The sequence below is a fragment of the Hyaena hyaena genome, unplaced genomic scaffold (genome assembly GCF_003009895.1).
Source record: "Hyaena hyaena isolate Hyena2069 unplaced genomic scaffold, ASM300989v1 scaffold_197, whole genome shotgun sequence".
Classification (NCBI taxonomy): domain Eukaryota; kingdom Metazoa; phylum Chordata; class Mammalia; order Carnivora; family Hyaenidae; genus Hyaena; species Hyaena hyaena.
The window spans coordinates 1,081,056-1,098,417 of record NW_024080830.1 but is presented as its reverse complement, the minus strand read 5'-3'; the positions used below and the strand labels follow the sequence as shown (position 1 = coordinate 1,098,417).

At 54.0% G+C, this 17,362-nt stretch overlaps 1 protein-coding gene and 1 long non-coding RNA gene across 2 annotated transcripts in view; one reads left to right on the top strand and one right to left on the bottom strand.

The window, feature by feature from the left end:
* Positions 1–5,300, bottom strand: part of LOC120238059 — a 112,557-nt gene extending 107,257 nt beyond the window's left edge. The window contains exon 1 of the long non-coding RNA XR_005530133.1: positions 5,229–5,300. This is a non-coding gene — a long non-coding RNA (uncharacterized LOC120238059). The remainder of the gene's footprint in view (positions 1–5,228) is intronic.
* ADARB2 (adenosine deaminase RNA specific B2 (inactive)) overlaps positions 1–17,362 on the top strand; it is a 385,931-nt gene that overhangs the window by 325,552 nt on the left and 43,017 nt on the right. Inside the window, exon 4 of the mRNA XM_039241639.1 lies at positions 5,993–6,107. Within this exon, the coding sequence (XP_039097570.1) occupies positions 5,993–6,107 (115 nt within the window). The remainder of the gene's footprint in view (positions 1–5,992; positions 6,108–17,362) is intronic.

Below are 17,362 nucleotides of genomic sequence, written 5' to 3'. Positions count from 1 at the left end.
GGACAGGTGTAAAGATGAAATAACAGTGGAAATGCTGAGACACTGTCTCCTCTGTGGCTTCTCCAGGGCCACTGTGGACACAGCTGAGCTCACCCCAGAGACGGCCCTCTTCCACTCCAGCTCGCCCTGGGGGGCGCTTCAGACGCCCCCCCCCCAAGGCAAATGCATGCTTTGACTGCATTGCACCGTGTGCGTGTGCTGTCATGACAATTGCCAAAATGAGTAAGACGGGAACTCTTGTCCTCAGATGTCCAGGCCAATCAGGGTGACATTCATGCCAACAGTCACAGACTCATGTGGCCAAGGACAAAATCTGAGAGGAAGGAACCTGAAGCCAGAGAGCTATGGGCAGACAAGCAGCCCACAATGCAGGACAGCGTTAACTCCAGACAACTCCTAATGCTCAAATGGGCTGTTGCCACAGACACCATCCTCCAGGTGAAAACAGAAAAAGATGGAAAGCTGATAAAAGGTCAGGTGAAGAGTTTAAGTCGCCAAAACTGACTGATGTGTTCACTGCAAAGGGACTACACCAAACAGTTGACATGTGTGAGATTTCACCCTCAGATTGGCTTTGCATCCAAGACAACGCAGTGTCTGTGCATGGGGTGCAGAGTACAGTCAAAGGTGCAGCTTTCGGGGAGCCCCTCTATTCCGCTGGCGACCAGCCTCCCTTAGAGTGCATGGCGCTGCCGGAGCAGTCACCAGGCCAGGCAACGGCATGGTGGGGGGTCTCAAGCAGGGACCCTCAACCAGGGTCCAGGGGGGACTCAACTCAGGGAGGCATTTCGTGAAGTTCTGCCTCAACACCCAGCCTCAGCGTCGTACGCACCCGCCTAACGGTGCCAGAACGTCTCTCTCAAACAGCTGAGTCCTGAGAAAACCGTGATCTCGCTAACCATACAAATACGTGACAAGGATTTCTGGGAAACTTTGTGCTTGCACGCATCTGAGCGACGATGATAACAAGAGCAGTTGACACTGGAGAGCGAAACAGTGCATGCACACTTACAGGCACCGACCCAGCATCTCACACCCACTGTCTCATCGTACCTGGTAAGATCCCTGTAATATAAGCACCAGGCCCATCTCAGAGAAGGGGAAACCAAGGCCTGTGTAACGTTCAGAATCAGACCACCATTACGTAACAACAACAGGATCTGAATCTGGGTCAGAATGCCATCAGAGAGCCCATGTTTAAGTCCCGGGCCAAATAACCCATCAGGACCCACACACGGTCCATAACACCTACCTCTATCTGCACGGATCACCATGGCGTCAAAACCACTCTGAAGCCCACAGGCTTTCATTCTGCTCCTGTACCCGCCATCAGGCAGGCTCAGGGTGGGGGTAGGAGGGAGACACTGGTCTCTGCTCGGTCTCTGCTCAGCTGGACGGTTTGGCTGGGCACTGAGGAACCCCCCCTCCCCCCACAGAGGGCTTGGCCGGCAGCTGCAGGCTGGTGCTAGCAGTGGTCTGGGGGCTCAGCCTGGCCCGTGACCCAGGGGATCCCTCCTGGCAGGGGTCCAAGAGGCAGCACCCCAGGAACAAAACGTGGTGTTAAGGACTGCTGAGAAGTCACATGCCACCACCCTGTCCTTGCCCCATCTGTTGGGAAGAAGACACAGGGCCAACCACAGCACAGCAGCCACCGGGAGATCAGTGGAAAGACAAGCGGGCAGGATGGGCGAGGCAGGCACAGCCATCTGTGGAAAATGCAATCTGCCAAAATATAGTACCCCCTGGGCATGGGGTCCATGCCACACGGTGTTGAAACACCAGAGCAGGGAGCCCAAACAAGGACCAGGCTTGCGGGAGCCTCGTGCCCGCACCAGTCAGTCACAGTGCAGTCCCCGGCCCCAAGACGACCACCATCTGGCCCTGCGGCCACGTACGGAAGCCGCACACCGAGGCAACGCCCTCCCAGCCTTCCTTTCTCCCCCCTCCCCGTTACACGCGGCCCCAAGTCGCCTGAGCAGCCTGCTTCTGGAGACGCTACAGGTCTTCCCTCAAAAGACTGTGCATCATCCAGAAGCGTGTCTGTGGTGCTACAGGCCAGGTCTGCGTGCCGAGTCACAGTCAGGACCATCAGAGGGAATTCCTGATGCCTCTTTTACAGACGCGAAGCCACGGCTCGGAGAGGCTGCTGCCCTGTTCCTGTGATTCCAAGGGTAGTGCTTTCCCACTCTGTGGGCAACAATAAAGGTTTCTTCCATCTTTTGTGACTTCCTTCAAATTTGGTATTAGCCTCTAGATACTTGGGAGATACAGAATTAAGAAGTCAGCTAATTTGAATTGAATTATGCAGTCGGACTTTGGCTTGATGGCCACTGTCAGCAAACAGGAATCATTCTGAGACCCAGAGACGCCCCTTCCCCGGACACACGGGGAGCCGTGGGAGTTCATGTCCCAGTTAGTGGGGTGTCTCTGAGCCACACTGTCCATGGCTGTGCACTGCTGGGAGGAGCCCATCTGCCTCACCATCCTGGAGGGGCACAGGCAGCCAGGGCCCCTCCCGGAGGGGCTGCCCCCCACCCCTGCCCCCAGGGCACTCCCCCAATTCACGCAGGGGTGAACAACTAGCACCACAAAGGGGTTAACGGGGATGGGGCCGCCTGGGCGCCCAGATCCTGTCTGGCCCCGCCCATATGCAAATCTAACCTTTCTGATATTTCAGCATTATAAACCCAAAGACAGGATTTCAACAGGAAAATATTTACTGAAGGCTTTCTCTTTCATAATCTATCGATTTTAATATCCTTACCACTTTGGCTAAATGTCAATTTTACCCTGAGGACCTACGATTGCAAATTTGAACACACTTTATTTATTTACAGCATTCAAAATATTAGTGTTGGAAATGAGTAAAGTTTGAGTATTTCAGTGTTCCCATTTAAAGTTTGTTTTTCCTATTTGAATAATGCTGGTAATCTGCCACGGTAATTGGGGCCGACAGGCCCCGTGTGCAACCCCGGGCAGAAGCTAGCACGGCATTTCCTGCAGCGACACACAGCTCGTTAAGTGTGGGGCCAGCTTCCCCACTTAACCTTTGGGACCACAGGCACCTGATTATCACTATCATTTAACCAGAAGCCAAATCCTCTCTCCTCTGATCATTTCTGGTCCAAATGTGCAGCCTGGGCCAATCCGTGCGTGACCACCACCAACACTGCACATCTCAGACCCAGGCTCCTCGGGACTTGGAGTGGCAGCTCAGGGACTTCGCCCCCCTCCATGGCCCCACCGCCCACACGTGCTCCTGGCGTTAGAGAAGTGGGGGGTCGCTTTGTGAGCCTCCCTGGAGGAGAAGTCTTTTGGTGGCATCTCCTTGCCCAGGTGTGCACAGGGAGGCCTCGTGAAGGACACATTAACCCCCTCCTGCTGCCAGGGACCCCTTTGCGGGCTTTTTCTAAATTGTTAAATCACCAATGATGAGTACTGCTGGATGTCTCTTTTTCGTATTTAACAAAGAATTTCTGTTGTGAATGACATCAGTTTATTCTCCCAGGTGTTGGGAGTGGGTCTTTATAACCATTCTGTGCAGGGAAGTGGGCCCTTCCCAGGTACCAAGGGCAAGCCTCTCCTGGCCCCGCCCCAGAGCACACCAGACCCTCACCTGCCCACTGCAGGGGATGGGGGTGTCTGGAAGGCCATCACCCCACCCCTAAATTGTCTGGAGGGTGTACTCCCAGCCAAGGACAGGCTGTACAGACCATGGAGGGGTCTCTGCAGGACCCCATCCCCCTCCCTCCCTCCCTCCCTCCCAGGCAAGGACAGGCTACACAGACCATGAAGGGGTCTCTGCAGGACCCCATCCCCCACCCCCCCATCCTTTCTCCCTGGATGGTCACAGGCTTGGGCACCTGCCTCCAGCTCCTGTGAGTGCAGGATGTCTCAGGGGTGGAGAAGCAAGAGCAGTGACAAGCTATGGCGTGAGTCCAAGGGCCGCAGGTTCGGTGATGGGGGGAGGGGGGAGGGACAGCAGGCTCACCTGCTCTGGAGCCCCCAGACCGCGCCGCACCTGTCCCCCTGCAAGGCCCCCTGGCTTCCCCCCTTATCACACAGAATGCCCCAAATGGGGCCCAGCCATCCCCAAATTCTGCCAGCCTCTGCCCCTTAGAACAGAGGGGCTGCTGTCCCCTCCCTGGGCAAGTGCTTTGAGGGGACCCTCACCCCACTCAGTGCCCCCGGAGGCCTCGTCAAGGATGGAGGGTTAGCCTGAGGTTCAGCTGTGGCTGCGGGCTCCCTCCACTTCCATCATCCGGGGTCGGATGCGTCGCTGTGTGCGGACTCCTCTCCTGTCCACTTCTACAGCCAGGAAAACCGAGGGGCATAGTTCCGTTCCCAACGTTCCGACAAACCCTCCCAGCAAACCCAGCAGCTGGAGGACCCTCCCTGGAGCCTCAGGAGGGAGCACGGCCTTGACCTTGACCTCGGACTACCGTCTCCAGAGCCGGGCAGGGGCACGTTTCTGCTGTTCCGAGCCACTGTTTGTGGTCTCTGGTTCCAGCCACCCGGGAACCCCGGCCCAGTGTGTCTGGGACGCGTGCCCACGCCCTGCATGTCTGTCTCCGGGTCCCGCGGGACAGACGGCCTCCCCAGCTCCCAGAGGAGGGGAGGCACCTCACCCAGCGGCCTGGCTTCCTCAGCGCCCAGCAGGCCCCACAGTGCCCCCGGCCACACCCGTATGGCGCCCGCCACTCCGGGTTTCGGCAGCAGCCGCGGCGGCCCCGGGAAAGGCCTGAGCCCCCAATGGCACCTAGAAAGGACCCCCCGCCCCGGGAAAGGCCCCCCGGCCTCGGGAAAGCAATCCCCCCCCCTCCGGCCTCACCGAGAAAGCACCCCCGGCCTCACCAGACAAGCAGGCGCCCAAGCTCGGCGTGGTTCCCGCGCGTTTCCGCATCGGGGAGGCAGGCCTGTTTCCGCGTGAACACGGGTCACTGCCCGTAAACCCGGCCTTAAAGCCATCTCACCCGTGCGGCGCCACGTGCGGACGCCGGGGCGGAAACGAGCGTCCGCTGCGTCGCGGAGCCGCCTGCCACCCGGCGGGTAGGCGGGCGCCTGACGAGGCGCCGCTCGGTCTGCGCGACCAGGGAAGCACGCAGGAGCCGTACGGTGACGACGGAGGAAGACCCCTCGGGAGCGCGAGGCACCACGCTCGGCATTTCAGACCCACGAACGCAGCGGACCCTCACGGAAACACCGTCAGCTCGAAATCTCAGGCTTACCTGCGGTCCTCGCCACAGCGCTGCGCCGGAGCGACGCCGCCACGCGCCGGTCTCCCGCTGCGCCCAGCGGCACGCCCACCGGGCCGCGTGGTGGGAGGAGCCTGAGGAACGCACATCCGGGCACCACGCCGGCCTCCCGCTGCGCCCAGCGGCACGCCCACCGGGCCGCGTGGTGGGAGGAGCCTAAGGAGGAACGCACATGCGGGCAACACGCCGGCCTCCTCACCGCGGAGAGCCTCTTCAGTAGGGAGATCGGTCACACTAGGGAACTGTCAACAAGCGGGTTTTTTTCGACTGTGTGTGTGTGTGTGCACGCGTGTGCGTGTACGCTCACTCTGAATGTATTGTGCACAACTGTGTACGTGTGTAGGCATGTACTGTGACTGTATTTGGAGGTGCACGTGTGCGTGCCTCTCGGAGTGCGTGTGAGTGCACGTGTGTGTGCGTGTGTGCACGCGCGCATGTGCAGAAGCGTGCGGGGAGGCGGTGGGGCCGGCCGGAGCGGCGCCGCCAGGGGGCCCTGAGGCCGTGGGGTAACGGAACGGGTTGCGCAGCAGCGAAGACGGCACCGCGCGGGCGGTGTGTGCCGGCCCCAGCCGCGCTCGGGCCCCGGAGGAGAGCGCAGGCCGGCGCCCCGCGGGCGGGGGGGGGGTGAGGCCGCCCGACGCCGGTTCAGGGAAACGCCCGGCGCTTTGCCCAGGCCCCGGGGTCCCCCGGGCGCCGCGCGCTCAGCCGCCAAAGGCCCCGGTGCTTGTGTCTTTCAGGAATTCGCGGACTCCGTGTCCCAGCTGGTGACGCAGAAGTTCCGCGAGCTGACGGCGGGGCTGGCGTCGGCGCACGCCCGCCACAAGGCGCTGGCGGGGATCGTCATGAGCACAGGTAACGCCCGGCCGCCGGCGGGGCCTCGCCTCGGGAGGCGGGCCGCTCTTCCCCCCGGGGGCGCGGGCACGGAAAGCGGCGCTGGGCCCAGGCCGCGCAGCTCCGCAGGCCGTGAGGACCCGGCCTGAGCGGGGCGCCAGGCTCCCCGGCAGGCGGCGAAGGCTGCGCGCCGCGGGGTCGCGGGGCTGCGGCCCCTCAGCGCGGGGAGTCGGGGTCCCCACGGGGCACGCGAGTTGGGGCGCACCCCTTCCGGCCAGAGGGTTCGCGGACGGGCCCCGCCCCACACGCCCGCGCCGCGGGAGGGGTCGTCCGGCCGCGGAAGGTCGTGGCATCGGACAAACAGGGCAGGAGACGCCAGGGCGGATCTTCAGCAGCCAGTTTTGGTGAAAACGCCTCATCACAGCCTATGAATAGTTCCTAACCCGCTGCTTACTTGAATTCTACCGTTTCTGGCTCCACGGCCCAGGTCGCGTTGGTAACTGACTTGGGGCCAGGTTCACACAGAGATTTTTCGTGTCTCCACACAGTCCACCCATCTGATGACCAAACAGATTTATGTTAAAAATCCGTTAAAGCCAGAGAGTTGGCATGTTCTCCCAGCTGCCGGTGGAGCAGCAACGCCACTCAGGACCCCGTGTCCCTTCCATTCAGGGCAAGTGGAAAGAAAAATCCACCCCTCGTAGTCTGGTGAGTAGAATAAGGCATATGAAACGCTCTGAAAGGTAACAGCTACTTTCTGAGGACAGTGTGCTGAGGCCAAGGCAGTGCAGTTGTGTCAACGAGACCACAGTGTCCGGTGCCTCCATTCAGCCCAGGTCACTGACACCTGCCCCCTCTCTTATCCACAAACATCTGCCTCCTTGTGGGAAATGGGGTATTCTGCAGGCTGGGAGTCCACCTCCATCAAGATCATCCCTGCTGGACATGTCGGTTCTTCTCTCCAGCCAGCGGGTGGCCCAGGAAAGAACAGCCCCCACTTTAGGACACAATCTAGGAGACCGTGGGAGGTGCTAGAGGCCAAGAACAGTTGCTTGGGTTTGAATCCCAGCCCCACCTGCAACTAGCCATGACTGTAGGTCAGTCAGCCTCTCTGCAACTCAGAGCAAAGGAAGAAGGAAGGAAGGGAGGGGACGAGGGAGAGAAAGGAAGGAGAGAGGGGAGGAAGGAGAATAATATCTTGCAAAGACTCATGGGAAAACGGCACGTAAAAGTGGTCAGTAAAAACACCATTTTATGTGCAGGCAATTTTTCTGCATGAATGAAATGTATTCTGTGAAGTGCAACCATACGAGGTTAAGCTTTGCTAATTAGTAACTGTAAACATTGAAGAATAAATGCTGAAATTTACTTTCCTGTTATAGAGAGAAGATTTAATAAACACACTGATTAACAAGATGTTAGAGCAATGTGTGCAAAATTACTGACATATTTTTTTTTAATCATTGACTTAAAGCTGGCATCACACTTGACCCCAGTTCTAGTTCAGGTATTTAAGCAAAATGCGTAAGAAGCCACAGAAGGGAAGTATGTTCTCACTCAAGTTCCCATCTGTGTACAAAGTTGTAAAAGTGCACTGATTACGCAGGAAAATGAGACTCGGGTGGGTGTGGCTCAGCACCTGCAACGTGCTTCCCCTCGTGGCCGTGGGGAGAAATGTGATCGCAAAAACCAACACTTAGGGATAGAATAGCTTTGACTTCTATCTAAATCACTCAGTCACTGGTCAGAACGCCAGGAGAAGAGAGCACGGGACGAGATGGTGCTCTCCTGCCAGCTCCTCGAGGGAGCCATCGCTCAGCGTCTAGCTGTGACCTCGCGACCCCTAACACCGTATCCGTTCCGTGTGTCCACTGTTTCAATTCTGAGTAATACTGATTTGCACTCCTATAATCTGACACTTTTTTAGTTTTCATATTTGTAATATTTGTAGTTTTAGATGATGTACTTATGCTCTTATTTCTTGTCCTACAAGCTGAAATGGTTCATTTGCAGGCGGCCCTGTCTCTCGGTGCGTGTATATTTATATCATCGTACAACATCTGTACTTACCTTCTATTCGCCGCCGTACTGATCTTCCCTACTCCATCCTGCGAGCCAAAGGTGGAAAACCAGCACACGGCCTCCATGCAGGCAGGACGCTGTAGGGCCCCCGGCGCCAAGCGCGGGCTGACCTAGGCTTGCTGTGCTGTCACCAGACCATGTCCTGAGAGCCCTGTCGTCCAGTCTCATAGATTCTTCTTCTGCCACCACTCAAAGTCGTGTCACATTTAGGGTCGACCCAAATGTGTAGGTAGACTTTCTTAAAGAGCTGCTGAGGGAGTATGTATGTTTTCAGGAACACTGACCTTTCTTTTCTTTCGCTGAAAAGAAGGAAGTGCCTGCAAGTCCCTGCATCTGTGGACAGGCCCGCACCCTCCCCGGGGCCCCAGCCGCGCCCCAGCACCCACGACACCGCTCTCTTCCCTTCTCCCTGTCTGACAGGTGTAGCTTCCAGAAACACCCTTTAAAATGCGTGGGGGACAGAAACCAGCAGACACAGTGTCCCAACCGCGCTGTCACGCTCCTGGAATGGATTTGCTTGGGGAGAATTCTGCACTGAAAATTACTTTCCCTGCACATTTGGAGGGGGTTTTTCTATTATCTCTCACCTAATGTTTCTTCCTAGAAACAGCTGATGACATCTTTGCCAGGTCACCCCCACCTGCCAAGGAGGGGAAAGGGTCCTTTCTTAAACTGAACATTTTAGGGGTGCCTGGGTGGCTCAGTCGCTTAAACCTCCAACTCTTGATTTTGACTCAGTTCATGATCTCACGGTTTGTGAGTTCAAGCCTTGCCTTGGGCTCTGCGCTAACAGTGTGGAGCCTGCTTGGGATTGTCTGTCCCTTTCTCCCATTTCTCTCTGCCCCTCCCCCTGCTCATACTCTCTCTCTCAAAATAAATAACCTTTAAAAATAAGTAAACTGAATGTTTTATAATTTCACAAGAATATGTGTATGTGTGAGCCATGCACCTGCCCTGATTTAAGCTGTTCGGTTTCTGTACTGTTTTTGTCCATCATACTGTGGATAAATTCCTTTGTTTACACACGTTTTTGTCAAACATTCAGTATTCTGACTGGATCCGCCGTCTTACCTTCCTGGTGTCGTCTACCCTTGTCTTCTGTTCTTGGGCGTTTCTGAAACTTCTCTGATGGCCCTTCAGCCGCCCATCATTTCTTAATCTCTGCAAGCCATGTTCATCATTCATCACGCCAGGTCCCTCCCTTCTCTTGTTTTTTTGAGGTGACGCTCCCCACAGGCCCCTGGGGAGACTTAGTAGCTGAGCCCTGGGCCTCCTTTGTGAGGGAACTTTGTATACTGTCCATCTCTTTTGTCTCTTTTTGCTTTTGTCTGAATATTCACAGCTGTGAGAAAATACTAGCTTGACTATCACCGGTGCGGCTCGATTTCCTCAATAATTGTATCCCTTTCCTGAGATACAGCGGAAGGTGGGCACTTCTCTGATCAGAAGCCTCCTTGACCCAGGTGGGTCGGGGACCACGGTGACTTAAATTAAAAGTCACCCTTGGGGCCTGCTGGCTCGGCGCCTGCCTTCTCTGAGCCCACCGGCAGGCCACTGCTCCCTCGTGATGGCTCCTGTCCCTCTGCCCCCCACACCCTCCCAAATCCCTTTCTTCTGTGGATCCCTCAGGAGGAGAAGCAACGTGTTGCTCACTCTGCCCTCCCAAACCGGAAAACCTGGACACCGGCTAGCCACGTTGTTGGAGCAATGGCTGTGTCTTCCCCTTTGTGAAGAAAGGTGTTTCCATGAGAAAGCAATTCTTGAAGGGACCATTAATGATGATTTCCATTTGATATGCAAATTTATAATTTTGATAGCACTTTTGCATATACTAATCAAGATAATTGCTACAACCCTGAGAAGTGGGAAAGGCAGGAATCTTAATTACGGCTTTTAAGAATACAGACAAGGAGACCAAGAGGGTAGGTGCCTCTCCCTGAGCCCTGGGAAGACACGGGGGCCCCTTCAGATGCGTGCACGAGACGTGGTGCTGACACACTGGATCGTTGCCTGAAAATGACTGACTTCTAAGCTTATTAAATAAAGAACCAGAAGAAGACTTCCCCAGTGTGTTCAGAGGTTTACGCTCCAGCCCTGCGCTGCCGGCCTGCCCTCCTTACACACGCGTCTGGTTTCAGCTGACGTGCAGTTGCCATTGCTCACAAATGCCCGGGGTTTATGACTGCCCGGCAAAATGCACAGCCCCTTGAAGATGGGACAGGGAAGAAAACACTGAGGTAGAACTTCGGGAAAACAGCCCAGAACAACTCCATTCAGAAGGTCAGAGCTGTGCGGGCCCCGTGGGCCGGCCTGTCTTCCCGGGAAACGCTGCATGTCTCCAGTAACAACATGGAACGCGTGCTCCGCTGGTTCAGAGTGTTGCTCTGGACCTAAAATGGCCACACGAGGGAAAGAAATCTGCCGTTGGGCTGTCGCACCATGCTCCGGCGGGGCACGGAGCCAGCCACCAGGTGAGTGGTCCTTGCCCCATCCTCCCATCACACCGAGTGCCCCAAAGCCCTCGGGGGGGCCGCTCCCCGGCCCCGCTGACAGGCTCGGAGGCAGCCAGCGGGGAGGAAGGACCTGGTGTCCAGGCTTGTCACCAGGCGCAGGGCCCCCTCTTGTACGGTGAGGAGCGTGAGGGACATGACTTCAGTCTCCGGCAGAGACATGAGGTTAAACCGCAAAACGCAGGATGTATTTCACTGCTGAGCCATGAGTGGCATGGATGCTAACACGCTTATGCTGAATGCACCTTAAAACGGACAGCAGAGAAGAGGCCTCACTGGCTGAAGTCACCTGGGCCCAGCCTGTCTCCGGAGGAGCTCATGGTGGGGGGCAGGAGGAGCCACCTGCGGAGGGGCGGCAGCTGACCAAGGCCTCGGCTGACCCAGCACCAGGCACCTGAGTCCCCGCCTCTCGCCCGACGTGCCCACGGAGACACACACAGGGAGGAAGGTGGGGTTCGCACACTCTCTCAAGCCCCGGCGCCCCGTGCATTTTCCTCATGGTGGCGTCACAACCTGGCGGGAAACTACCTCCAAAGATTTCACAGGTGGAAGAAAACCACACGCTGTTTTATATTTCAAGGCATTAAAACTAACCTCGACTTTAGTCTCTTAAACTGTTATCTCTCTAATGAATGAGTGAATGAATGAATGATTGGGGTGTGTAAGACACACCTGTGGGCTTATGAGGCAGCAGCCATCAGTGAGGATCGGTAGCCAAATTCCAGTCTCGCCTACAGCCCGGTGCCGAGCTCAGGTTTATTTCTACGATGTCCATGAACACACCCTGTTTATCAGCTGCTCCAAGGAAGCCCTCTTCTCAGACAAAGAACATGTTTTACAGTCAGTATAAAAGAACACGTGGCTCTAACGTATGTCTACCAGCAGGCGTCACAAAGTCTGGTTGCAGATGAGAGGAACAGATACTAGCGATCCTAATAGCTAAAAATCCCAGCATTTCTACAGGATTCGACGGCACGCTTTACACACTTGACACGATTTCCTTTCATCCTCAGGAACTTGACAGCACTAGTTTTATCCCCATTTTCCACGCAAGACAGCGGACAAGCTCCCTTGACCCAAGTCTCAGGTGAGGAGCAGAAATGGGTACCTGACTCCAAAGCCAGGTTACATCCTGCCCGCCAGCGCCTCGCGGCTTTGTGTCCCCCACCCCGGCACTGCGATCCCAGGGCAGCACACAGGCTTGTATGCACAGCTTACCTTCCTCCTCACGTCAGTGTGTCTGCAATATTTAAAGAATACAGCCCCGCGGGACGGCCATGAACCGTGATGTGACCCTGGTGGGAGAAAAGTCTCTGTCAAAAGTGAAAACGCTTCCTTCGGTCTTACCCATGTCCCTCCCAGACAAGAGGTGCCTGAGCCGGAAGTTTTAAATTCACCTGATTTCAAACTAATTAAAGGAAATTTAAATTTAAAGGACAGAAACAGAAACTGAGAAGAGGAAGGAGCTGATTCGCAGGAAAAGACCAATTGAGTCTGACAAAGTGAGGACAGAGGCGAAAGAGCAAGTGCTCGGCAGCCTGTGTGGGTCAGACACTGCAGGGCTCCGTGCGGCTCCCGCTGGGGGTCACTTCCCAGTGGCCAGGCCCTACCTCGAGGTGGGGGGGGGGCTGCTGTCTCCACGGGAGGTTATGGAAACCCTACGGTCAGGGTCGTGACATTCGGTGGGTGCAGTGCTAGGAAACGGAGTCAGAGCTCGTTTCTAAACCATAGTCTTGGGCAGCCTGCACGTGGGCTAAACCCATAGTTTGGATATCTGTTTCTTGGATGCTGGTTGGTATGCTTACCTTCCATTTTATTCTCTGAAATGTAATCATATTCCTCTAAAATTAGGGGTTGTGTTGTGAAAATTCCATTCAAGGTTGGAATGGGCTAAGAATTGCTGAGTCCCAGTTAAATAAATGAAAGGACATTCCCAAAGATCGCCTGAGGTTGGCGTGTCCTGCAGGGGTGCCCTGCAAAGGAGCCCACCCACGGGGATGTTCAGTACGTCAGATGGCGGCCAGCCAGAGAGCAGGCCAGCCCGTCACCTCCCACATCCTGGGACCCGTCTCCTGGTGCGGAGAGGTGACCATGTCAGCAAGTCAGCAGACCAGTCCTCCCGGCACCAGCCAGGGCGGCACCAGCCAGGGCGGCACCAACCAGGGCGGCACAAGGGCAGCCGGAAGCCACGTGTACTCTGGTCCCGGAACTTTCTCTGCTGTCTTCCTCTGGGACACAGTGCTGGTGCACTGGTTTCCGCTCACAGTGAACCACACTGAATCACCGTGACAGCGACCTCACAGAGTGCAGCGTCCCCAGCTGCCTGGCTGCAGCCTCCTCTGGGACCCGCACACACCCGCGAGACTGGGGCCAGGGCGCCACAGCGAGCACGAGCCTGCTGCGGCGCTGTGCTGCAGGGACACCCTGAGTCTCTGAGCCGGGGATGCCATGTCTCCAGCCGGCATTCCTGAAACGGTCACGGGCTGACGGGCCGGCCTGCACAGCAGGTAGAATCCCAGACCATGACCAGCACCCTCCCAGAGTTTCTTTATGCAGATGCGAGGAAGGGCGCGCAACAGGTACAGCTATCACATCACTGCTCCTTCACGCAACAATGTACCCTCCTACCGCTGGACACTTAGACCCCTGAGAAGATGTGCTGCTGCCCCACGTGGCTGTGTGCCCACATCACTTTCACACACGGGCTGCTGAACGGGTCACATAAATTCCCAGAAACGGAGCTGCTGAGGCAAAGGGTATGTGCATTTGGGAGTTCATCCTTCAAACGCACTCTTCCCATATATTTCCCTGTCCCTGCTCCAAGGGCACAGGCAACCCCACAGCCTTTCCAACTGGACATCAATAAACTTTTAGATGTTGACCAACCTGATGGATGAAAATTGCATCTCATTGTATTTTTAACGTGGTACTCTTTTAATCAGTGAGACTGCATGCTTTTCCATATATTTAGGAGTCCTTTATATTTTCTTTCTGTGAACTATTTTTATATAGCCTTTCTCATTCTATTGGGGTTTTTTTCCCAAAAGTTCTTTATATATTAGATATAAATTGTGATACAAATTGTATTTTCCCCCAGTTTTTAATTTTTACGGACTTTAAAGAAAATTTTCCATTGAGAATTATTTTATGCATTTGAATTTAGCAATTTTTACTGCTTTGAGACTTTTAATTATTATTAGAAAGGTCTTTCACCTGCCAAATTTGTGAAAAGATTATCCCATGTTTTCTTCTATCATATTTGCATCTTTTTTTTAACATTTTTTTAAATTTTTAAGCAATCTCCACACCCAGCATGAGGCTTAGACTCATGACCTCAAGATCAAGAGTCACACGTTCTACCAACCAAACCAGCCAGGGGCCCCTACATTTTCTTTCCTTAATAACCAAAGTCCACAGTTTACATTCTTGGTGTCGTACATTCTGTGGGTTTGGACAAACGTGTAACAACACGGATCCACCATCACAGTGTCACACGGACCAGTCTTGCTGCCGTAAGAGCCCTCTGTGCTCCGTCTCTTCACCCCGTGCTCCCCGACAGCCCTGGAAACCACTCATCTTTCTCTGTCTCACACTTCCGCCTCTCCTGGAGTGTCACGTGGCTGCAGTCACACTGTGGAGCCATCCTGCCTACATCCTTCACTTGGTAGTGAGCACGCATGTTTCCTCCTGTCTCTTCGTCGTTGGAGAGCACATTTATTTCTAGTGCTGAATACTGTCCTGCTGTCCAGACGGACGGCACCACCCCAACGCTGTTCCAGTGCTGTGCTGTTGTCTGCACGGACCGCATCACCTACTAACAGAGAACATCTGGCTTGCTTCCAAGCTTCGGTGATTATGAATGGAATCATAATCTGGAAATACCCATGTGCAGGTCTTCGTTTGTGCCTAAAGCTTTGACCCGCCTGGAATTTGCCCTGGTATGCTGTGCAAGGTGAAGATGCAATTTTGTTTCTCAGATGGCTGTTCAGTCACTAGACAGCACGAACAGAATAGTGGCCCTTTGCCCCCCGAGGTTCGAGAGGTTATCACCGTATCCTGCACTAACTTCCTGCATGGCTTGGGGTCTGTTTCTGGACTCTGCTCTGCTCCCCTGTGGGACGTCATGCATCAGAACCATGGCAGTCTGTTACTGAGTCCTTATACCCTGCTTGATGTCACCCAGGCTTTGTGTGCACCTAATGGTTTCTTTCCCAGAATTCCCTGGGTTGCCCACCAGAATCAACTTGTGTGGTTCAAATATAAACAACAGGACAAAACTATGCTTTTGAACCTGATTTTCTTTGTCAGAAACAAAGCCCTAGTGCTTTTCCTATCAGAACCACGTTAACCTCATCAATCCCTTTTGAGAGGATTCATGACGTCAGATCTTCCTGTCCAAGAATGTGGGACATCCACTTGTTCAAGTTTTGTTGGCAGGGGGGTGGGGGGGGCCGGGTGTTACTTCATTGGTTATTCGTCTTGATCATTCCTTGTTAAACTTATTCCTGTTACCTTGTTTGCTGCTGTAAACGGAGCCATTTGTCCCTTACAGTCTCTCACCCGCTGTTGTGTGTACAGATGAAAGCTATTGATTTCTGTATATTAACTTGCACCCTATCACCTTTCTGACTCTCATTATTTCTCGCCGTATTCCAACTGGATTCTCCAGGGACTTCCACATGTACAATCATAGCGGTTCAACAGAAACAGATTACTTCTCCGTTCCTGTTACTGTCTCTCCAATTTCCTCCTCCTCTTGTGCTGGCTAACAGCTGCAGCAAGTGTTAAGTAAGGGAGTCACCACGGGCATTCTCGCCGTATTCCTGGGCACAGTGGGCACCCAGCAAGCGTTTCTCCAACAAGCATGATGCTGGAGGAGGGTGCGTGTGCATAAACCTCCCCACCATGTGTGTGCATGCGTGTGTCTACACCTCTCTATATATATTATATGTGTGTGTGCCTGGGTGTATACCTGTCTATATACATCTGTGTATGTGTGTAGATCTCCCTGTAACCTATATGTGTGTATATATCCATCTCTCTATAATGTGTATATATCCATCTCTCTATAACATATGTATATGTGTCCTTTCTCTATAACCTATGTGTGTATATATCATTTCTCTATAACGTGTGTATATATATCTCTAAAATATATGTGTGTATATATCCATCTCTGTATAACATGTGTGTATGTGTATATATCTCTATGTAACATATGTGTGCATCTCTCTATAACATCTATGTGTGTATACATTTCTCTATAGCATGTGTGTATATATCTCTTTATAATTTATGTGAGTATTTCTATATGTCTATAACATACATGTGCATATATATGTAATATATATGGAAAATCACATTGGAAAAATCCATCTATTTTTTATTGAGTTTTTATCAAAAGTAGTTAGATTTTGTCAGATGCCTTCTCAGTGTCTGTAATTACAATCATATTTTTGAATTGTGTTTTAATTGAACAGAATCCATTTTTGCATTTCTGGAATAACCCCCTTGTAGTGATTACTGCATTGCTCTTTTCCTCCGATGCTTGGTGGTTAGAATTTTATTTAGAATTTTCAGTACCTATAACCGAGGCTACCTGGAGTTTTCTGTCTGCACATTCTCAGTCGGGCGGACAGATCAGCAACAGGCATTTCACGATAAAAACCATTTGAAGGCTTTCCTTGTCTTCCTACGCTCTGGAACTCCTTAAATAGGCCTGAAATTGCCTGCCATTTAAAGGTTGGCACAAAACGAGCTGGGTTTGGTGCCTTGCGGGAGGGGGTCTCTGACCACCTCTTCTGTTCAATCTATACAAGTCAGGGTGGTTGTGCCTTCTGTGACCATTCCTACGTCACCCTTCAGAGTAACAGTCACTGCAACAGGGCCACAGCCCAGCACCTGCCCCCCAAGCTCATGGCGTCTGTGGCACCTGCAAGTTCCAGGGTTTTCTGTCAGATCAGCCAGAGACTAGACTCAAGTGAAACCTTCTCTTTACCCGGCTTCTCCCCTCATCCTTCCTGTTTCCATGACTGCCTTCCAAGAGCCTCTGAGAGAACGGGGTGAATCACTGCCCGGGAAGCCCGGCTTGGAGGGACCCCGTGCACAGAGGTCCCTTCCCCGTCCCTGCGTGACATTCAAGGCGTAGACTTGCGCGATATTTATCACACAGCATCTTATTTCATAGGCATTTCACGACAAACCCTTGGAAGGGTAGGACTGTGTCACGCCGCACGGGGCCGGCGCACAGGAGGTGAAGAAGCGGGGCGCGAAACTGCCTGGGGCCCAGGGGGGTGAGGGTTAACAAAGGGCGAAGGAGCAGCAGTTTCTGCTTCTACGGCTCTAATTTCCACAGAATCAAGGGAGGACAATCAGACCTCAAGCGAAACGGGGACAAGCCCCAAACCGTTCTCGTTGCTACGCTATTGGGCACGGACACCAGCACCCAAAGGTGGAAACCTGTAAGGAAACACCCGTAAACGTTACCTTCCGTCGCTCTAAATACCTGCCTTAGGTAAGCTGCAATGTGCGAACCCGTCTCCCCGTCCAGCTGGCCTGTCCACACGGGCTCCCCCGAAACCATGTCCGCTGGACTGTGGCTCCCCAGCAGCTGCAGCCTCGTCCCCAGGACGAGGGCCTGTTAATCAATGACTCTCGGGGGGCCCCGAGCCAGGGCCAGGACGC